The sequence below is a fragment of the Maylandia zebra genome, linkage group LG11, assembly GCF_041146795.1.
Source record: "Maylandia zebra isolate NMK-2024a linkage group LG11, Mzebra_GT3a, whole genome shotgun sequence".
Lineage (NCBI taxonomy): Eukaryota > Metazoa > Chordata > Actinopteri > Cichliformes > Cichlidae > Maylandia > Maylandia zebra.
Window position 1 is genome coordinate 32628725 of NC_135177.1, and position 20991 is coordinate 32649715.

Here is a 20991-nt window from a genome sequence, read left to right on the forward strand (position 1 = left end):
TTGGAGAGTAATTGAGCGAATCATTTACCCGCCATACGAGGCTTGGAGGCTGGCTCATTCAGTTAGGGCTTTGTTATTGTGAAGGAACGGAAGAAGTTGGACTGAACACTGCCTGTCATGATCCAATTAGGCCTCGAACAGGCAGGCTAGCTCACTGAATGAATAATTATCAATGCGACATGTGTTATTTTGTGGGATTAGATGGGGGTTTGCAGTGAAGCAGTGTGCTGTTGCAGTAGGCTCAAAAATATGCTCATAATATGCACACTGTGTCTGTGTCATGTGAATTTTAAACGCAAGAAAGACTGAAAAAAGAGACATTTTAATGCACCTTCACTTTTAAAATCATTTTCAATTATTTTCAGGGAAAACTGAAGATAAAAGATATCTTCTGTAACCAGTGCAAGACATCTAAAAGTAAGACGTTTGTTACAGGTTGAATTTCTTCAGAGATGTTCCTGATTTCAGAGTGTTGGCCTGTGGAGGTGATGGCACTGTGGGCTGGATCCTGGACTTCATTGGTACAGAATATGCTACTTTTCAATTTTTTTTTATTTTGTCACAACTTTGCCAAGAATTTGGTCCTCATGTTCATTCCAAAAAAAAACCAAAAAAAAAACTGCAAGCCTTCTGAGGTGCTACAGTACATGTGCACATACTGCATTCAGTTACCTGTAAAGTAATAAACATAGTACTGTAGCACTTAAACACCCCATTTCCTTTTTTGGCAAAATTGCCTTTGTTTTTATTATTTTTCAAAGGCTGCAGCACTCTTGTTGTCCAGCCTGAAATGGTAAAGCATAATAAATGGGTTGTATATGAACACTTTCATTACATCCAAGCCTGTGTATTCAGAGGTGGTAAAATGGGATGATTACGTGAGTTGGAAAACAACATATTAGTCATCATTTGAAGGGAAAAAAAACACCCGGCCTTCTCTGTTTGGTCTTGAAGATGTGTTACTTGTTTGGGCTCTCAAAAATTGCCTCAATTTTTTATCAATCAAAACAAAGAGAGGTAATAACTGTCAGGCAAAATGTGCCTCTTGAAATAGACTGTACAACTGGACATTCATGTTGACTTCTAGTATTACTAGTTGGGCTGAAAAAGGGATTTGATGGTTTCTTTGCAAGTTCTTGCAGTGAGTTTGTTTTCTTGGTTTGGCCTTGTTTCACATCTTGTTGTGATATTTGTCCTGCTGCTCTAGATAAGGCCAACCTGGACAAGAACCCCCCTGTGTGTATACTTCCTCTTGGCACGGGCAACGACCTGGCAAGATGTCTGCGATGGGGAGGAGGTACTGACAGAAAACAGATACATAACAGTCAACAACATGGCCTCACATCCCTTTGCTGTAGTGAAAGGTAGAGGTATAAATGTCCTGCATTAGAAATCCAGTGTTAATATTGTTTGTAACGCTCTAATTATTCTGGAACATCAATGTGGCTAAAACTAATAATTACTTTATTTGGTGCTCTAAAAATAATATGCAAATTAACTGATTAAATAGAGCAAACAGTGGAATGCCCAGAGTGATGTCTACATGTTTTGTACTTTCCAGGCAAATACATAAATATTCAATTGTATAAAACAAAGAAAAAAATGTTATTTATTTATTTATTTTAAGAGACTGCTTTGAGTTCATGGGCAAGCACTTAGAGACATGCGGAAGGAAAAACTCCCTTTTAACAGGAAAAAACCTCAAGCAGAACCAGGCTCAGCCATCTGTCATGACCAGCTGAGGTGGATGTATTGGAGAATTGTACAGAGACCAATATCACCTAAATAAAGCACATTCAACAATAAATAAATAACCGTAGCCAAAGCTGCCCACACAGTGTGTTAGTCTGTTTTACTGCTCAGGAATTTATAGATTTGTATTCTATATTTCACAAGCATTAAAAAAATGCTGTCTTGGCCGTTTTTATTCAAAGCTGCTACATCTCTAGAAATACTTATTTATAAATCAAATCAAATCAAATCACTTTTATTGTCACATCACATGTGCAGGCACACTGGCACAGCACATGCGAGTGAAATTCTTGTGTGCGAGCCCCACAAGCAACAGAGATGTGCAAACACAACAACACAAACGAGCAAAATACAAGAATGGCCAACCTGAAACTAATAAATATATGTACAATATATAATAGTGTATGCATTTCTGGATGTGTATACTAAATATTTTCCTACGTGTGTGTGTGTGTGTATACACATTTTTACAAATTAAATAGTAAAAAAATAAAAAATAAAAAATAAAAAATAAAAAATAAAAAATAAAAATAATAATAATAATAATAATAATAATAATAAAATATATAAAATATACAGAGTTGAATATGTGCAAAACAAGTGGCATTTATATACAGTGTGGAGTGCATAATGTTGAAGTTCCAGTAGTGAAGCTGAGGTGTCTATGACGTGTTCAGCAGTCTGATGGCCTGATGGAAAAAGCTGTCTCTCAGTCTGCTGGTACGGGACCGGATGCTGCAGAACCTCCTTCCTGATGGAAGCAGTCTGAACAGTTTATGGCTGGGGTGACTGGAGTCCTTGATGATCCTCCCCGCTTTCCTCAGGCAGCGCTTCCTGTAGATGTCTTGGAGGGAGGGAAGCTCACCTCCAATTATCCGTTCAGAGCACCGCACTACTCGCTGGAGAGCTTTGCAGTTGTAGGCGGTGCTGTTGCCGTACCAGGTGGTGATGCATCCAGTGAGGATGCTCTCAATGGCACAGTGATAGAAGGTCCTGAGGATGCGGGGGCTCATGCCGAATCTTTTCAGTCTCCTGAGAAAGAAGAGGCGCTGCTGCGCCTTCTTCACTGTTTTGTTTGTGTGTACTGACCACGTAAGATCCTCAGCCAGATGTACTCCAAGGAACCGGAAGCTGCTCACTCTCTCCACAGCAGCGCCGTTGATGGTGATGGGGGTGTGTACTTCTCTGCACCTCCGGAAGTCCACTATCAACTCCTTTGTCTTTGCGACGTTGAGGGTGAGATGGTTGTCTTGACACCAGTGGGTCAGGGCGCTGACCTCCTCCCTGTAAGCCGTCTCATCACCGTTGGTGATAAGACCCACCACTGTAGTGTCGTCCGCAAACTTCACAATGATGTTGGAGCTGTTAGTGGCTGTGCAGTCGTAGGTGTAGAGTGAGTACAGGAGAGGGCTCAGTACACACCCCTGTGGAGCACCAGTGTTCAGTGTGATGGGGGATGAGGTGATGCTGCCCAGTCTGACCACCTGGCGTCTGTCAGACAGGAAGCTAAGGATCCAGCTGCAGAGGGAGCTGCTCAGTCCTAGATCCTGCAGTTTCCTGTCCAGCTTCGAGGGAACGATGGTATTGAATGCTGAGCTGTAATCTACAAACAGCATCCTCACATACGTGTCTCTCTTCTCCAGGTGTGACAGGGCAGTGTGTAGTGTCAGGGCTATGGCATCATCAGTGGACCTGTTGTGGCGGTATGCAAACTGTAGAGGGTCCAGTGAGTCGGGTAGTGCAGAGCAGATGAAGTCCCTGACCAGCTTCTCGAAGCATTTGCTTACGATGGGGGTCAGGGCTACAGGTCGCCAGTCGTTCAATGAGGAGATGGTGGAGGATTTGGGTACAGGGACGATGGTGGCCATTTTGAAGCAGGCTGGGACTACAGACAGAGAGAGGGAAAGGTTGAAGATGTGCGTGAACACTCCAGCCAGCTGAGCCGCGCATGACCTGAGGACGCGGCCGGGAATCCCGTCCGGACCAGTAGCTTTGCGTGCGTTCACCTTCCTGAAGCAGACACAGTGTGCGCACTGACGTCATCCGCGGTGCGCACACTGTCCGGTCTCATGGTGTTCGCTGTGTCGAATCTAGCGTAGAATACGTTTAGATCCTCACACAGAGAGGCCGTGGTCTGCGGTATGGGGATATATGGGGAGTTCACATTTGAAATGAATATAGAAATTAAACTTTGAGACCAGAACTGGGGTTTTTTTCCCAACTAGGCTGTAGACATTTTATTTCTGCTGTAAGTGAGGCTATTTTTAACTTACTTTGGATCCAGCCTCAAAAGGAAATGCCGTTTTTGGCACTTGTGAACTGACGTAATTTTTTCACCATAGGTCAAAATACCAAATAAAGACCAAACAAAAATGTCCAACACAATATAACCCAAGGATTTTATAATAACAAAATCATTAAGTATAAGTAACAAAATTGAGTAATACTGGAAGTAAATTGTCCATATACATGTATAAAAACTTATTTGGAAACTCACTTGTATTTTCGTGTTTGCAAAGTGTCAGTCATGTGGCACGAGATATTCTAGACCCATTTTAACATCTCACTTGTCTCATCTTATTCTTCCTGAGGCTATGAGGGCGAAAGCCTCCTTAAGATCCTGCGGGACATTGAGAACAGTACAGAGGTGATGCTGGATCGCTGGAAGATTGATGTCACACCCACAGACAAGGAAGAGCGAGGGGACCCAGTGCCTTACAGCATTATAAACAACTACTTTTCCATTGGAGTGGTAAGTTGAACACTGAGACAATAAGGTGCAAAGATACCTTTTGTTGGTATTTTATATGATTTTGATGTAATACCCTTTGTCAGATCTTCTCACTTTGAACAGTATTTAATAGTGTTTAGTGCTGAAGAAAAAAACATGATGTCCACATTAAATACATTTAGATGTAAATAGTCTTTGTATTTGATTTTATGTATAATTGTTTCTGCACACACACAAATGGCAGCTAATTGCATGTTGCTTAGCAATTGCATGATGCCTCTCACTACAAAAACACCTGCTTGTGAAGGGGATTGGGGTAAGTCTCACGTTCTAGGTGTCAGATGTGACGCTCGTGTTGAAACAAACAAAAGAAAAAGCAGTAAACTGTTTAGCATCTGCATATTCTCAGGGATTTTGGTGTTATTTCTTCACACATTTTTAATAATCAAAATCAGCAACGTAAATATTTTGACTGTTTTTGATTGAAACAAAAAAAAAATCTATGAATAAGTAAACTTGCTAAGACTATAAAAACAAAGAACGATGTGTAAAAGAAAAAGGCAATGTGCAAATTAAGATAAAATTAAAGATTTTATGGGTTTAAAAAGTACTTTAGCTTTAGCTGGAAAAAAAACTACAATGAAAACCAAAAATTCAACCTTAGGCTCAATGTGTAAAGTGATGTGTTGAAATATAAATACTACTAATAATACGATTACAATTTTAACTTATATAGATGCTGCATTCCCAGGTTGGGTGTAAAGGCTTCAACACACTTATATCACAATGCAAGACATAATAATAAACAATAAAAACAACCACAATAAAGACTCTCAACGATGAACCAGTTGCAATAAAAATTTCCTTGTGGGGCTCGCGTGCTGTCCACTAATCACAGGGTTGATAGTTTGATCCTCACCTTTAGCAAGATACTGAACCTCAAGCTGTTTCTGCTGGGAGGCCAGGGCCATTGCTGTGTGAGCATGTGTAAACAGGTGAATGGGAAGCATTGAAAGTGCTGTGCTGAAATACTGTAAAGGCTCTCTGTAAGTGGAGACAATTTATCACTTGTGCACTGCTGAGAGAATGTGAATATGGCACCTTTTTACGCCTTACACACCAAAGGAAGGTTCAGTCTTTGTAAGAAAGAGTCTCAGACAAAGAATGATACCAGTAGACAATTTAACCTAGAAAAAAAAATAGAAATAGCTGCTAACGTGTGGACTCCTGTGCTTAAAATTAAAATTCCTCTCTCAATAATTCTTCTTTCTGACTGTTTTGGAAGGTTGAATACAGAAGGTAGAACAGCGAGTGGAGTACATGCAGTAACAGCCTAATCAGTCAATTTATTTGTTGTGATCACATTGTGGTTAGACCTTTATTGAGATGTGCTCAAACCTCTACCGTCTCTGATCGATAAACAGGGCCTGTTGTGTATTTGCATGAAGTTACGCATCCATTAGCACCTCCCCTGTCCATCAGCACCATAATGACACTGATTTCACGTAGCTCGTGTTAGCCATTACTGATAAATGTCAGGGGGAAATATGGTAATTGACATTTACAGGTGGTAGAGGAGGGAGTCGCTCGGGTTTGTCAGATTTGTAGAGACCATGGCAGGGACATAAGTGATGCATGGCCCTAGAAATGTTAGTTGAATAACACCTCCAGCCCTGGGCTCTTAATGACGATGTTTGAGGATATTAGAGGACGGGTCTTGTTAACATTGTGATAAAGGAGAACAATAGCTGTAATCTGTCTACAGTGATGAACATATGGTGATGTGTTCAGGGGGAAGTGGTAACAGTTTGAAATACATCCCAGAGCATTCATCCAAATGTTCAAATGCATTAATAGCCTAGCATAAATGTCAGACACACAAGTTACTTCATCTGCTGCTTCATTTGGAGAACTTTCAAGTCAGATTTATTGGTGTAGCATTTTCAGAAACAACAAGTAAGTGAACATTCAAAGATCGACTTCTGAAAAAGGCGATCACAAACAAGAAAATAAATGTATCGCTATCAAATTATATAATATCATTTATATATTAGCATTTTTCATCATTATGTTAAAATGGTACATTTTTGTCTACTTGATTGTAATGGAGATTGTTGATGGTAAAAACAACATTCAGCCAAATGCAAATGGGCCTTTTTAAAAAACACAGAATGTACAAAAGATTGTTGTTACTACTGTGAAGCCATCTTTTGTTTTGTGTCCTCTCATAGTAGCTGCAACTGTGCACCATGATCTTTTTTCTTCAAAGTCAGAAGTGACTATGTTTGAATGCGAGGGTAGAGTACTAAGTCAACTAAAGTTAACACTTGCTATCTTTATTAGCAAAGTGTATCAATACCCTATATGCATGCATCATGCAGACATAAGTAGCTGCTAATGTATCAGTAACACAATTTAGTAGCAGAATTCATGTAGCCAGGTGTGTCAACACTGACTTGTTACCTAACAATGCATAACATTAACTCTTAATGCATTTTAAAAAGTGAGTTATACTGCACAAAAATTCACCCCCAAAGAGTTAAGATAAAAAGCTTTTTTTCTTCTTTTTTCCCAAACTGCCAGGCAGACATTTTTATTTCTTGCTTCGAACTTCGAAACTGATGTTAACTCTCTTTTTGGTACCTAAAAGTGGTCATTCAAGAAATTTTTGATACTTCTGCACTGGCAAGACTGTGATTGTTTTAAAGGTACAACATGCAGCTTTGAGCAGTCGTAGAGTTGGGTTTCATTCTTTTTCACTGAACATTTAACTTAAGTGAAATCTTCAGTGTAGTCACCAGGTTACCATTGATTTTTCCTAGTTGCAAGGAGGCTGCCATCCTGTTTTTACGCTTGTGTGACTGAAACATAAAGATGCATAATTTTGCTCAAAATGTGGTGGATTTTAATGTTAGTATGTGCAGTCAACCAAACATGCAGTACTCTAAAAAAAACGTGAAGTTTTAATGCTTTAATGATTGCTTCTTGTTGAAGCAAACATTGAGAGAAAACGTCTTTGGCCTGACATCTTTGGTTCATAAACTCATTATAACCCCTATTGTCTTTGCTCTGTTGGTGGGATTAGTGGGCGCGATGATGACAAATGAAGTTGTTTGTGGGGGATTAAGAAGACTTTGAGGTCTCTATGGATTTGAGTGTGATACAATATTTTGTTTGCATCAAATTTTTTGCTTTCCGTTGAATGAGAGAATTACATTAAAGATTATGCGACAAGTCAAGCTAATAATTACTTCAGAGATTATGCAGATGAAGAGTAGATTGTTTCTGTAATGACACTGTTGAAATCAAAAGATCAGCAATAGCAGCCAACTCGGACGATGACTGTCACTGGCAACATATGCTTGAAAGTCATTTCCATGAGTCCTTTTAAATTTGTATTCATTTTAGGATCCATTTGGAGGATCCTAAAAGCAGAGTGGTTATGGCACATACCAGACAGATTTTGGCCATCATCTCTTTGTGCATTTCCTGTCTTTCTTTCTTATGTCCCCTTGTAATAAAGGCCAGAGGTGTTTAAACTTGACTGACTGCTCTGATACTGGTCAGTCACCAATAATGCGTTATAGTAACCGAAGAACAAAAGAACAATACTTTCTCTGATCTCATTCTTGTCCCACAGCACAGGTATTTCTTCTTCTTTCTTTTTCTTGAATTTTTCCAGCCTAACCTTCTGCCATGGCCCAGTTGGGTTGAGAATTAATGACGCCATCCCTTTGGGAGGATGTGGAAGTGACGTGAAGTGTAATGATCTCAATCAGGGCCAGGGGTGAGAGACAGAACTAATCACTGAGCGCACTCCGCTACCATAATGCAGTCAGTCGCCCTAATGACCCTGGCACTCCTGTCAAAGCCATTACTCTCCACTGTAGTGAAAGGCACATCAAACCGCTGAAGCCCACTCATAATTGGACTAAACTTTGAGCTATGAGAGGACATTACACATGTCCTGTATTAATTTGGGTGCCAGATTTTTACATTGGTAATTATTTGAGGGCAGCTGGGGGTGAGGGGGGGGAGTGAGCTGACGGCGCATCAGACCTGTGAGGGGGTCAGTGCATAAGAATGTGTCATACATGTATTCAAGGTTTGGCCCACTACTCCTGTCATATTGGTGTTTTATTGTGTTGTTTTTACACATAAAGTCAGAAAACTAGTAAAATGTATCCAGTTGGACAAACACAACATCTTAACTAACTAACTTTTTTTTTCAACTCAATTTTGCAGAACAGCTAAAATTACACTCAACCATGAAAAAAGCTCTTTGTAACTTACAACATTTTTTTTTAAGTTATTTATCAAATTCTGCTTAGATAAACATAATTAGATATTAAACAAACATTTGAAACCCATTGAAATGAAAAGATATTTCTTGATAAGTCGTGTTTGGCGCAAAAAAGAACCCTGAAACAATTTTGTCATTTTATACTACACACATTTTGAGTGTACCCTTGACCAAGATGTGCAGTGCACGCTGGTGTATTAGCATGGTGCATAGTGAATAATTTAAAAAAGAAAACAATGAGCAAGGAAGAAAAAAATAGCTATTCACCTGCTGCTCACTTGTAATTTATTACAAGAATGGAAAGAAAATAATTTTATATTCAGAATATTACAGTATTGTAATTCGCAAATTTCAATTTTATATTTTAGATTGGTCCAAATTGATTTTCACAAAATAATTTAGGAGGTAAAAGAAAACATCAAAAGCACAAAGTGATTTTGTTTCAGAAGCTTTCCAGGTGGGGTTGTTTCTATTTTTGTTTGTGTTTCTGAATAAAAAAAAATTAAATAAAGCTAATATAATAATATTTTTGTTTTTGTTTTGATAGAGGTTTTGCTTTTCTGTGTAAATTTGTATATGACTTTGAACAGTTTTCATGTTTTTATCAAACATTTGTACAGATAAAATTATATTTTGTTATATATACTATATGTGAATACTGTAAATGTTCTGTATTTTGGTTATAGGAGCATTAGAGTGTTTCTTTTTTAAGTTTTTTAATTTAAAGCAAACAAACAGTACAGCAATGTAGAACGACAAAGTGCTTTATCCACTCTGGGTTGCTTGAAATCGCTGTTTACTGTTGCAAAGCCACAGCTCCACTTGTACAGATCTCAGATAATAGACCCCAAACCAAAGGGGAGACAACCTCTCCTGGCTTTTGCTCTCTTGTTTGCAGCTATTGTCCTGTTTGTAAGAAAATCAAGTTACAATCTCTCAGATATATCCATCACCTCACCTTTCTTGCTCACGATGGAAGCGTGAGGCGAGTCTGCGGGGATCTTGAAGAAATCTTTTGGTCTTCTGCTTACAGCGTCTTGAAGAGACATCAAGAGAAACTCCATTGATTTTTCTCTTTTGGCTTCTTCTAAATTTCTGTACAGAGAGCTAGCAGGGAGTCCTCCCTGTAGGTGCTGTTTCAATAGTGCCACTCAAAATGGAGTGGGTCAAAACAGATTGCTTCAGCGGAGGGGGGGCGAGGAACAAGCCCAGAAAGTTTACAGCAACTTTTCCCTCACTCTTTCTTGAGATGTCTTCAGAGCAAGATAAGTTTTCATCAGAGTTTTTCACAAAGGCCAGTACACGTTTTTCTGCTGACACGGACTTGGAAGTGTAAATTAAAGGAAATTTATGTTTTTCCTTCATTAGAGTCAGGCCTCACGCCCTGAGAGGTTTTGTGCATACTTTACGGCATATTTGAGTTCATATGTCATGTTCACCTGCTTACTGGTGTTCCGATTAAATACCCTGTTTAGCATTTTTGCACAAATGCTCTTTGATATTAAAATATCCAATATATTTAAACTCAAACTGCGGTGCTGTGCTCCAGTACATTTAAACAGTTAATGCCCAGGTTAATACAAAGAAAGTATACCACTGTGAAGGGAAATTTATTAGTAGGCAGTAGTCTTTTTTTTCCATTTCAAAAATGAGATTACAGGTAAACTAAAATGAAACACTTCATATACATTTAAATCGTTTATTTAAAAGTACCTTTGACTGCATTGTGGTTTTATGAAAAACTGTGCAATATTCAAAATGTTATTGTTATTAATCAACAAAAACCTTTGTCATGTGAGAGAATGATGAGTGATTATGGGTATTTAGGTTTAGAAGTAGATTGGAGAAAATCTGAACTGCAGAGAGACGAGTGGTGAGGTACATACAGAGAAAGAAAACAACTTGGTTGCTGAGGTTTCAGCAGCTTCCTGTAGGGTGGTTAGGAGCAGTATGTGTTTAATTAATTAGCCCGTATGGAAGCAGCATGTTTTCATCAGGGTCTCTGTCAACTTCATCCAAAGCTTAGCAACCTTCTGCGTACTACAGCTCCTGTAATCTTATAGCGATAAACACCATGGACATCCAAGATGTGCCTGCAATGTTTGAGAAGTGTGGAGTAAATATCAGCTGACATAAATTTAAACTTTAACGTAATAAAATTTTGCATGCTATTAATTGTTGTAATGACATGAGTACAAAGGATTATTAGGGCCACATTAAAAAAATATATTAAAGAGAAAAAACTTGAAATGTGGTGATTACAGTTGTTTTTTCAAGACTGTACCCTCTACAAAATGCCTTGTGTGGATGATTTAGTCAAACAAATTGATCTGCCGTTTTGTGATACAACATACATCCTCTTTATTGCACGAGGGTGTAACCATCAATAACCTCGCATCTGTCCATTACCAGTCATTTCATTTCGTACAAATCCACTCTTCCAACTTTGTGTGGTTTTTTTCCATCTGACCATTTGCAGCTTTCTGCACCATCTTTTCAAAGTCCTTACACTTTATCACCGCACTGTGTTTATGTGCTAAAAGGGAAATCATTTCCTTCCTTCTTACTAAAACTGGCAGTTTGTCTTGAAAGAACAACTGTAAGCTCCACCTTTCGACTTTTTTCTCAAAATAGATTTTTGATTTTATTCTCAGAATTTTGACTTTAACCTAAAAATGATAAATACATTTTTTTCTTAATGAGGTCCTAATACTTTGTTGTAGAGAAGAGCTTATTTATTAATTAATTAATTTTTTTACCTAGAGTTCCATACACTAAAGTGTCCAAAACTAGAGGTTGCAAGACTGTAATTCACTTATGATCTGTTGTTAAACTATTACACCAACTTGCTTCAATAAAACATACAATTTTATTGTCTCTTTCAGGATGCCTCAATCGCACATCGTTTCCATGTTATGAGAGAGAAGCACCCTGAGAAGTTTAACAGCAGGTATGTTTCTGTTTTGTTCTTTTGGGCCATTGGAGCTATTGCCATTGGGCGAGAGGCATTGCACATCCTGGACCAGTAAATGGCAGGGCTCACCCGAAGAGACAGACAACCATTCCCCGTCACATCCACATCTATGGTTAAATTCAAATCACCAATCAACTTAACATGCAAAATCCTCAAAGAGGGGCCCTGCTTAAAATCAATATCTCTTAACAAACATATTGATGAGTGGTTCCCCAGTTTTTCAGCTGGACCACTATTTTGTAGATGTACCCAAACAGGCATTGTTTGAAACATCCTTTTGTTGCATTGTTTTTTTGAAAATATTGACTGCAGTTAATACATACAGTTTGTTTTGGACGTTACTAATGGTAGAGATCTATTTTCTGGTTTGGGTTTACCTAGCACTCTCTTCACTAACTTGTCCATACAATCCTAGCACTACGGAAGTTTCATGGCCTCACTGTGCTCCTCCTGTGTCACTATGTGCTAGATTGTCTTGTAATTTATTAAATAGCAATAGTTCTCTAGTCTTTCTAAAGGTCTTTAAAAGGTTTTTAGGGTTTTTGTTTTTAGGAAAGGGTTTTTTGTTTGTTTGTTTGTTTGTTCATTTGTTTTGTTTTTTGTTTGTTTGTTTTTTGGACATTGGCTGATTGTGTCTGACACCTTTTTTCTGCAAAATGAAAACTAGCACCCTCTGAAAGACAGCTTAACAAAGAAGCAACTCTTTAAATTGTATCTTTACACACTTTGCGGTCCTTGTTCCCATTTCTTAAGCTAAGATAAAACAGTTTGACATAATATTAGGCATAATTATTGCACCAATGGGGTGATTCCGAGAGAGTTACTACCTGAAAACTAAAGCATGGACATGCTGAGATATATATCTTGGCATGTGGTGTCCCCCAGTAGTGTCCTCAACTAGAAGGAAATGGAAATGGCAAATTTCAAGGGTAAAAACTATCCACAGTGCAGGAACAGTATCTGAAAGTCAGGACCACAAGACCTGAGATATACATCTATCCTTTCAATTGATCCACCTATTGTTGCATGACAGTAATCCCCAAATCACACAAAAAAGCATCATCGGTCATGGACTGGCCTCCCCAGAGCGCACGCCATGTGGGGTCATCTTGACAAAATGGAATAAAAAGCAGCTGACATCCAAAGAAGACATTTGAATGTCCTTCAAGAAGCCTGGAAAATTGTTCCTGAAGGCTGCTTTAAGAAATTACAAGAAAATTTGTGTTAGAGAGTTCAGACAGTGAAGAATCAAGGTTTTCATACCAAATTGCTACACCCATTTCACACTTTCCTTTTAAATATCAAGAAAGGAAAGGTGACTTAAGACGTTTGCACAGTATTGTTGATCTGTAGCATTGTAATTTGCTAGTGAAGGGAATCAAGGAAAAATCTGTCTCACTTATAACTTGTATTGGACCCCCTGCCTATTTTTGGATGGTACACCATCATTTAATGAGTGTGGCAGTGATTGCAAAAGTACAGGGTTTGTGATTATCTAGTATCTTGTTTATTTCTTTCTTGGAATAAAAGCTATTATGTGACATTGCAAGGTTCAAATTTTTTTCATCTACCACCCATGTCTAACTACAAACTCCTCCACCTTTATTCTTATATTTCTTATATATGTTGGTACAAAAAAGAAGGACATTATGATAGATCATTTCTACCAACAAGCTCAACGTAAATAAATCTCAAGTTCATAAAACATAAAAAGAAAATCTCAGAGAAATCAAATCATGCATTTTTCACAGTCTAAATAAACCTGCAGTGCATTTGCAGAACCTCTGTTTGACCCTTTTTATGACAGCACAACATGTTTCTTCTCAGCAGGATGAATGGACAGGCTACATGTTTAGCATTTGTGATTACCTTGAGGAGATGCGTTCACCTTTGGAGATGAAAAAATGTGGCATCTATGTTTCCATCAATATTTAACATCTCCAATACATCTCCACTAGCGCCAGGGAGTAATTGCAGGCCTAATTGAATTTGCTTGGCTAGTTTGACATCATGGATCAGTCAGACTGATGACACACAGCCTCCTAATAATCCCATTTGTACTCATTATCATATTTTACTCTGGCCTTAGTACAACATTTAGCCAGCTATTCTTCTGCTGCACGAACATGCAGATAAGCCAGTGAAATGGTCCAAGCGGAAGTGAAGGGGGTTTCAAATAAACACGGGCCTGTTAGTCAATGCTGACAATGATTACGACAGATGTGGCAACATGTTGGAAAAGAGCCAGCAAGCAAGAAAGGACTATATCAACTCTGAATTTCCTCATTAAACAAAGAGGGTGTTATGTGGACATCATCCACTCCAACATGGTGCCACATCCTTTGCAGATGCTGGTAAATTATTTTCCTGTTTATCACACTCCATCACATTGTGCGTCTACATTTTAGGCATACAGACTGCATCACTGTTGTTTTACCCCATCTTAAGTCCTAGTGAAAAATGATTGAGATATTTTAAGAAAATTATTCTGTCTGTTATTTGAATTCAATTAATAATTCACACAGGGGAATGAGTTTAGGATCTCTCTATTACACACTATCCTTGCCAATTCAATAATGCATGATTATAGTTTTTCAAGGTAGCATAGATTTTGTTAGATTTGTCCAAAGGGCTTATGTCCATTGGAAGTATATTGCAACTTATCACTGAGTCATTTTCCTGCAGCTGGAAGCTCTTTTTCAGGAACTTCTATGACAACTGAAGCAAAGGGTTGCATGTCTTGAGGGGAAGATTTCATTCCACTGTTATTAAGTAGGCGTTGGTGCAAAGCGAATTAAAGAAGACTGAGCAAGTACAATGTTTTTAACAGTATTCAAAAATCATGAAACTGATTTAATATATTAATTCACTTTAAGGTTTCACTCAAACATTTGTCACTATACAGAGCTATGTAATGATACTTACAGTTTGCTTTAAAATAAAAAAGTAAAGTGAATATACCTTGTAAGCAATATTTCAATAAAAAGAAAATGGAAGCATTGTTACTACGAAATAAGTTCAGAAAGATCCAATTTTCTTCTTTTTTTTTTTTTGTTGGGTCTCATATAAAATATACACACAAGGTGCACACGATCTTTAGAGCTGAGACGATGCAACATATGGTTTTTATTTCTGTTATAACTGATTAACTCTTAACAGATGATGTTTAAATAAAATTGAAATATTCCTTTTTCGGTGATTAATATGCATGCTACATTTTTTATAGTATAATTATAATTTTCGTGATTCTTAAATTAAAGGAGTTCCTAATTGTCACTAAAATAAGACAACAAATTAACAAATTTACCATGTGTGGGACTAATAAAGGTTATCTTATCCTAAAAAATTATTTATTGTCCTTGTTTTGCTTTAATTCTTCACAGCAAAGATTCGACAAGGTGCTAGAAACCTTCTTAGAGATTTAGGTCCATATTGACATGATAGTATCACATAGAAGCTGTAAATTTGTCAGCTACACACCCTGTGATGGGAATCTCCCATTCCGTCACATCATAAAGGTCCTAATTGGACTAATATCTGGTGACTGTAGAGGGCATTTGAGTTTAAACCAGTTTAAAATTATTTGAGCTTTGCTCTGACCTCTGATATCAGAAAGTGTTATTTTTACCCAGAGAACTATCATTCACTTCATAGTTTCTTCTTTCTGGACCATTCTCTGTAAACCCTAAACATGGTTGTGTGGGAAATTCCCAGTTGATCAGCAGTTTCTGAAATAGTCAGACTAGCCCATCTGACATTGACATTTGAATCTTTTTTCTTTGCTGTTCTAATGCTTTGTTTAAACTTTAGCAGGTTGTTTTGACCATGTCTACATCCCTAAATCCTCTGAATTTATACCATGCTATTGGTTAATTAGATACTTCTGTTGATAAACAGATGAATGTACTTCTCTTTTGATATCACTTTAAGAATACAAGCAAAGTCTGCAGTTTTATAAATCCCCAGTTAATAAACTTCAATGCAAACCTAAGAATGTCGTCTTAATACTGATATTTAAAATGTAGCCATTGTTTATCTGTCATCCTTTTTGATGCTTTGCCTTTGCTCTAGATTTAGTTTCCAGGTCACGATATATAATAAAAAGTAACGTATGAGACATCAGTACAATGTGTGAAGAGAGAAATGTCAAAGCGTGACTGTTTTTATATGACAGCAGTAATAGGTGTTTTATGAACAAAAATCTATATATTTATGTCACCGCTGTGACCTTACAGAAACTACGTGTTTAACCAGCTTTAATTGCCAGAGAAATAACATAATTAATGAACAGCACTAATTATGAAATGAGGGGATTTTGTTCATGAAATGCTGGGGTCATATTCTCTCTCTCCTTCCATTTTTCTCATTCTTTCTATCTCTTGTATTTGCACCTTGGGGTGATTACCAGGGTGAAGGTGTGAAGATTTGACACTCGGCAGATAGATTCATTTACTGCCACTGCCGGACCTGGAGGTGATAATGAGGTCGAGGATTAAAAGCAGACAATCAGTCGGCCCGTGACGAGGGCCGCGCCACCTCCTCCCCCTCATGACACTCCTCCTCGACCGCCTTGTTAAAATATACTGGTCCCTTTCCCCCCATTTTTTGCTGATCTCCCATGTAATTATACACTAATCTCTAACTCTGAGGGGAGAGATGGATGGTGAGAGAAACAAGGAAAGAGAGGTGGAGAAGCAGAGAGTTGAGAAATTAACTTTGATTTTTGTGTACAGTTTCATTCTTTTATACTGTTAACTTTTTTCATGTTCTAACCAGTGCTCAGATTTGGCACAACCCTGGTACAGTTTACACTAATGTCATTTTTTTACACAATGTAACTCATATGAAATAAAGTGACAGCAAATTGAGGCAAAATAACAGTCACAAGAAATATTTTTCTGTCTTTCCTTAAAAATGATTGGTAAAAATGTTCTGGCTTGATAGTTGTACATTTCCTAAACAATCATCTCAGCTTTTTTGTTTTCTTTGTTATCAGTTTGTAATTATTTTTCCAGTGTTTAGCGCATTTTACTTATAACAATACTTATTTGAATTTCCCTACAGCTTACAAATTCTTGTAGAAATTACCTACCAAATTGATATAAGCTGCTCTAAGACTTAATTGCAATGTGTAACACCAGAAAAAACAGTGCACAATAGAACCCAGTGTAATCACATGCGGTGTGATAGTCTTGAACCATTGTTCTACCACAACTATATAACAATGCACAGTACTAAACAGAACAATGTATTTATTGTAGTCTTGTTTCAAGCCTCATTTTATATAGAATCCACACATTGTGGCTATAGCATGGTTACATCTAAGAAAAGATGGCCATATAAACTGGATGTTAACAATGGGCATGTTAAAGTGTCCCTGTATAAGATACTAAACGGGAATCAGAATGTCAGTTATCAAATAAACTTCTATATTAATGTGCGTGTGGATGTTTGGATGAGGCTTGTCAAATAGAAGTGTTCTGAATTCTCAGTAAGCTCTTTTTCAGGAACTTGGATAAAAAGAGAATGGTTGGATGGATAAATGGCAGTTTGTTGTTCTCTAGCTTTCAGGTGTGTGTTAACTCAATGCTGCAGTCTTCCCAGGAGTAGGTATTTCATCAAAATTCAGCCCAGGGTTAGACCATGTAATGCTGAAAAAAAGACAGCTACATCTCAGGCCCTCAGGCAGCGTGTTAAATGTTAAGGTTCATGACAGTACTATTAGAGAAAGGCTAATATGGCCAGGGAGAAAGCCTCTTCTCTATGAATAAAACTAACAAAAAAAAACATTGCAGTGCAGCTTAGGTTTGCAAAGTTGCATCTGAACAAACCACAACATTTCCGCGACGAATGAGACCAAAGTAGAGCTTTCTGGTGATCATGCACAGTCCCACGTTTGCAGAAGATTTATCACAGCATATCGGCACAAGCACTTCCTGCTCGTTGTCAGTTATTTGGGCTTGTTTTGCAACCACAGTGCACTTGGCAGTCACTGAGTTGACCATGAACTCTTTAATATACCAAAGTATCCTAGAGTCATATTTTGAGATAATCTGTTCTAAAAACTAAAGCCTGATGGAAATTGAGTCAGCAAATCTGTGACAGAATGGTTGAAAAAGAAAAGGAACAAGGTGTTGCAATGGTCCAGTCACGTCCAGATCTCAACCCAATTGAAATGCCATGGAGGGACTTTAAGGGAGCTGGAAATAAATAAATGCTGCAAACCTCGATGAACTGAAGCAATGTTGGAAAGAAGAATGGGAAAAAATACAGAAAGCAATTACTTCATGTTGTTGCTGCTAAAGGTAGTTCTTCACATTGCTGAATCATGGGGTGAAACCAAGATTGCTGTGAAAACGTTCTTATTCATATAACTGTTTGTTAAATATGCTTTACATTCCGTTTTTTCCCATTGGCATCGCTTTTCACTAGAACAATGATAACATGATAAAAACAATGAAGTCTCTGTGCAGCATTTTCCACGTTAATCAGATGATTTTAGATCAGTGAGGGAAAACATCTGATTTGGGACCTTTCGGTGTGAAAACTGCTCTGGCTGCAATGTTTGTTTGTTCTGTGGCATCCGTCGTGGCACCTTGATGTTCCGATGATATTTGCTCTGCTTACCCAGATCTATTTTCGGTCCTGAGACATCTAACACCGTCAGCACACTCCTCCAGAGCCTCTCTGCCCCTGTGTGCCCACAGGTTCTTGCTGTGCTGTGTAACCATCCTGAGTTAACCTTTCCTGAAGGCACAGGGAAGCCCAGGCATGAAGCACTCTTTAGCATAATGAGTATGTTCATCAAAGCACTTCGTTGTGCTGGATGGGGCTGCTGGATTCACCAACGCACACACACCAGACAGCCCATATTAATGTGTGTGTATGCATGTAGGTGTGTATGCGTTTCCTGCTGAGCTGGAAGCAGTGCCACAGGTGATGGCACTATTACACACACTCAATTACACACACACACAAGCATGGTGGACCTCAGCGGAGGCTGCCCTCATTTGAGGATGAAATCATTTCTGCGACCAAAGTGTCATCTATAATTAATGACCATTTGTGTGTAATTTAGAGGGATCTCACCTGTGGCCCTGTCCTCAGCTCAGTGGGAGCACAAACAGACCCATACGCAGCAAAAAAGGTATAAACTGAACTAAACGCGCAGGCAAAAATGTGCACATAGGTAGCAACCTTTAGGAACGTAAAAAAATAAATAAACAATTAAGTGATGAAACTTTAACCTGTTCAAATTGATACTTATACATTAAGCTAAATCACATGCCCACCTAACTGAAACAAACAGCTCCCTGCTGATGTGCTGCTGATGTGTAGACCGTAGATAAATGTGTTACTAAAGTGCCTGAAGTCGTATAAATAATATAAAATCATTAATAACAGTATTGCTGTGTTAAGTTTATTTAAGGTGTATAAAAACCCTAGAATCTCTTTTATTTCATCTGTTAAATAGACATTTATTTACTCAACGATTTTTTTTTTATTAATGCACAAAATAAAATATTTAACTCAACCTACGAACACAACATAACCCAAAGCACTACCGCTGTTAACTTTGCTCATCTAAGTAACGTTATCTCGATTCAATTAGGGTTTTACGGGTTGGAGCATGTAGACGTCTGGACAGATACATTTTAAGGAAGCGAGTCACAGTGATGAAGCAACTGGAGATGATAGAAAGTCAAAAAGATTCAGCATCCTCAACCGGCGGGAAAAATGCTAGTAGTACCAAATGGGCAGGTTCCGAGTTAAACTTTTCTCAACATTGAGGCAAGTGACTGAAATGACTGCCAATAACCACAAACACCTGGACAAAAGTACTGGGCCACACCTCTGAATCTTTGAATTCAGGTTTTTTTAATACCATTAGCCCAGGTGTATAGCATGACCTAGCCATGCAGACTGTCTTTACAAACATTTGTGAGTTCACTGAAGTTGAGTGTGCTATATTACTGCATGAAGCAAATCTGACAAATTGCTTCTTGATATTCTTTAATCAACTGTAAGTGGAAGCATTTGAAACCACCATGGCATACAGACCTCGAACGCTCTGCTGACTCTGCTGGCTTTACAATCAGCACAGCTGTACACCAGCAGCTTTTTGGCTTGGGTTTCCATGGCCCAACAGCTCCTGTATGTGTAATGTATAGGTGGCCAAATACTTTGGCTGTATAGTATATATTTGAGGCTTTCAAAAGCAACCAGTGCTCGTAAAGTCCACTCCAGCAGCCGGTAGTGACAAAGTGATGCATGATGAGCAATCACTTCCTGCATCACTTCCTGCATCACTTCCTGTGTGTGCACATGAGTTTAATTTAACAATGAGAATTTTAAAGACATTGTGTTAGCGAGGCCTGTCTTTGGCACACAATTAATTTGCTTTTGTTTATTAACTTATTTGGTTTTTTGGATTCCAAGTGAAAATTTACATCTATCTATCTATCTATTAGAGATATTTCTATATCTACATAGACTCAGAAGCGTATGTTAGCAAAAGGACACCTATTGCTTCTGCTTCAACAATTTCATTTAAAATAAGTTTATGTCAGTTTACAATTGTCAGCATTCATTGATAAGTTAAGTACAGGAGTAGAACCACATCATGTGTACAGCTGCAACAACATAGCTTTATTGTTTCATATTCATGTGGCCACTGAAATGGTGAAGCGCGCAGCTCTGCTTGCGTAACTATTTTCTGTGTTAACCAAAGAGATTTAGGATGTCTGGCTTATCATTTCACTCACAGCAATGCAAGATTTTATACATCAGTTTTATCACTTGTTTTTTGTTAAGAAAAACACACACACACCCTTGAATCCATTGCAGTGCAGCAGAATACCTTTTTCAAGCTGCTTGCTACATCTCTGAAGGCAAGAAGCTGCACCATGGGTCATTTCTCAAACTGCCATTCGGAGTTGGAGCACTCCAGGCAGTGTCATGTTAAACAAAACAGTGCATTGATGCAATGCACAAAGAGTTGGTTATGTCAATGTGATATTTATCACCTCTGATCAAGAAGAAATTAGTGTGAAAATAAGGTCGTAGATCATTGTGGGTTAGATTAAGTGTCAGAGGGGGGGCAAAAAAAAAATCAATGACCATGAGCTTCATGTTCAGTGTGGCCAGTCAAAAGTGCATCTAAAGGTGCTGTGGCCTCAGGACAGCAATGCTACACTGAAGCTCATCACCTATGACATCCTTTATTTGTAA

At 38.2% G+C, this 20991-nt stretch overlaps 1 protein-coding gene across 1 annotated transcript in view; it reads left to right on the forward strand.

Annotated features, from left to right (window-relative positions):
* dgkb (diacylglycerol kinase, beta) overlaps positions 1-20991 on the forward strand; it is an 80627-nt gene that overhangs the window by 38485 nt on the left and 21151 nt on the right. Inside the window, exons 17-20 of the mRNA XM_004560186.4 lie at positions 436-521; positions 1208-1297; positions 4344-4504; positions 11672-11736. Coding sequence (XP_004560243.1) covers positions 436-521; positions 1208-1297; positions 4344-4504; positions 11672-11736 — 402 coding nt within the window. The remainder of the gene's footprint in view (positions 1-435; positions 522-1207; positions 1298-4343; positions 4505-11671; positions 11737-20991) is intronic.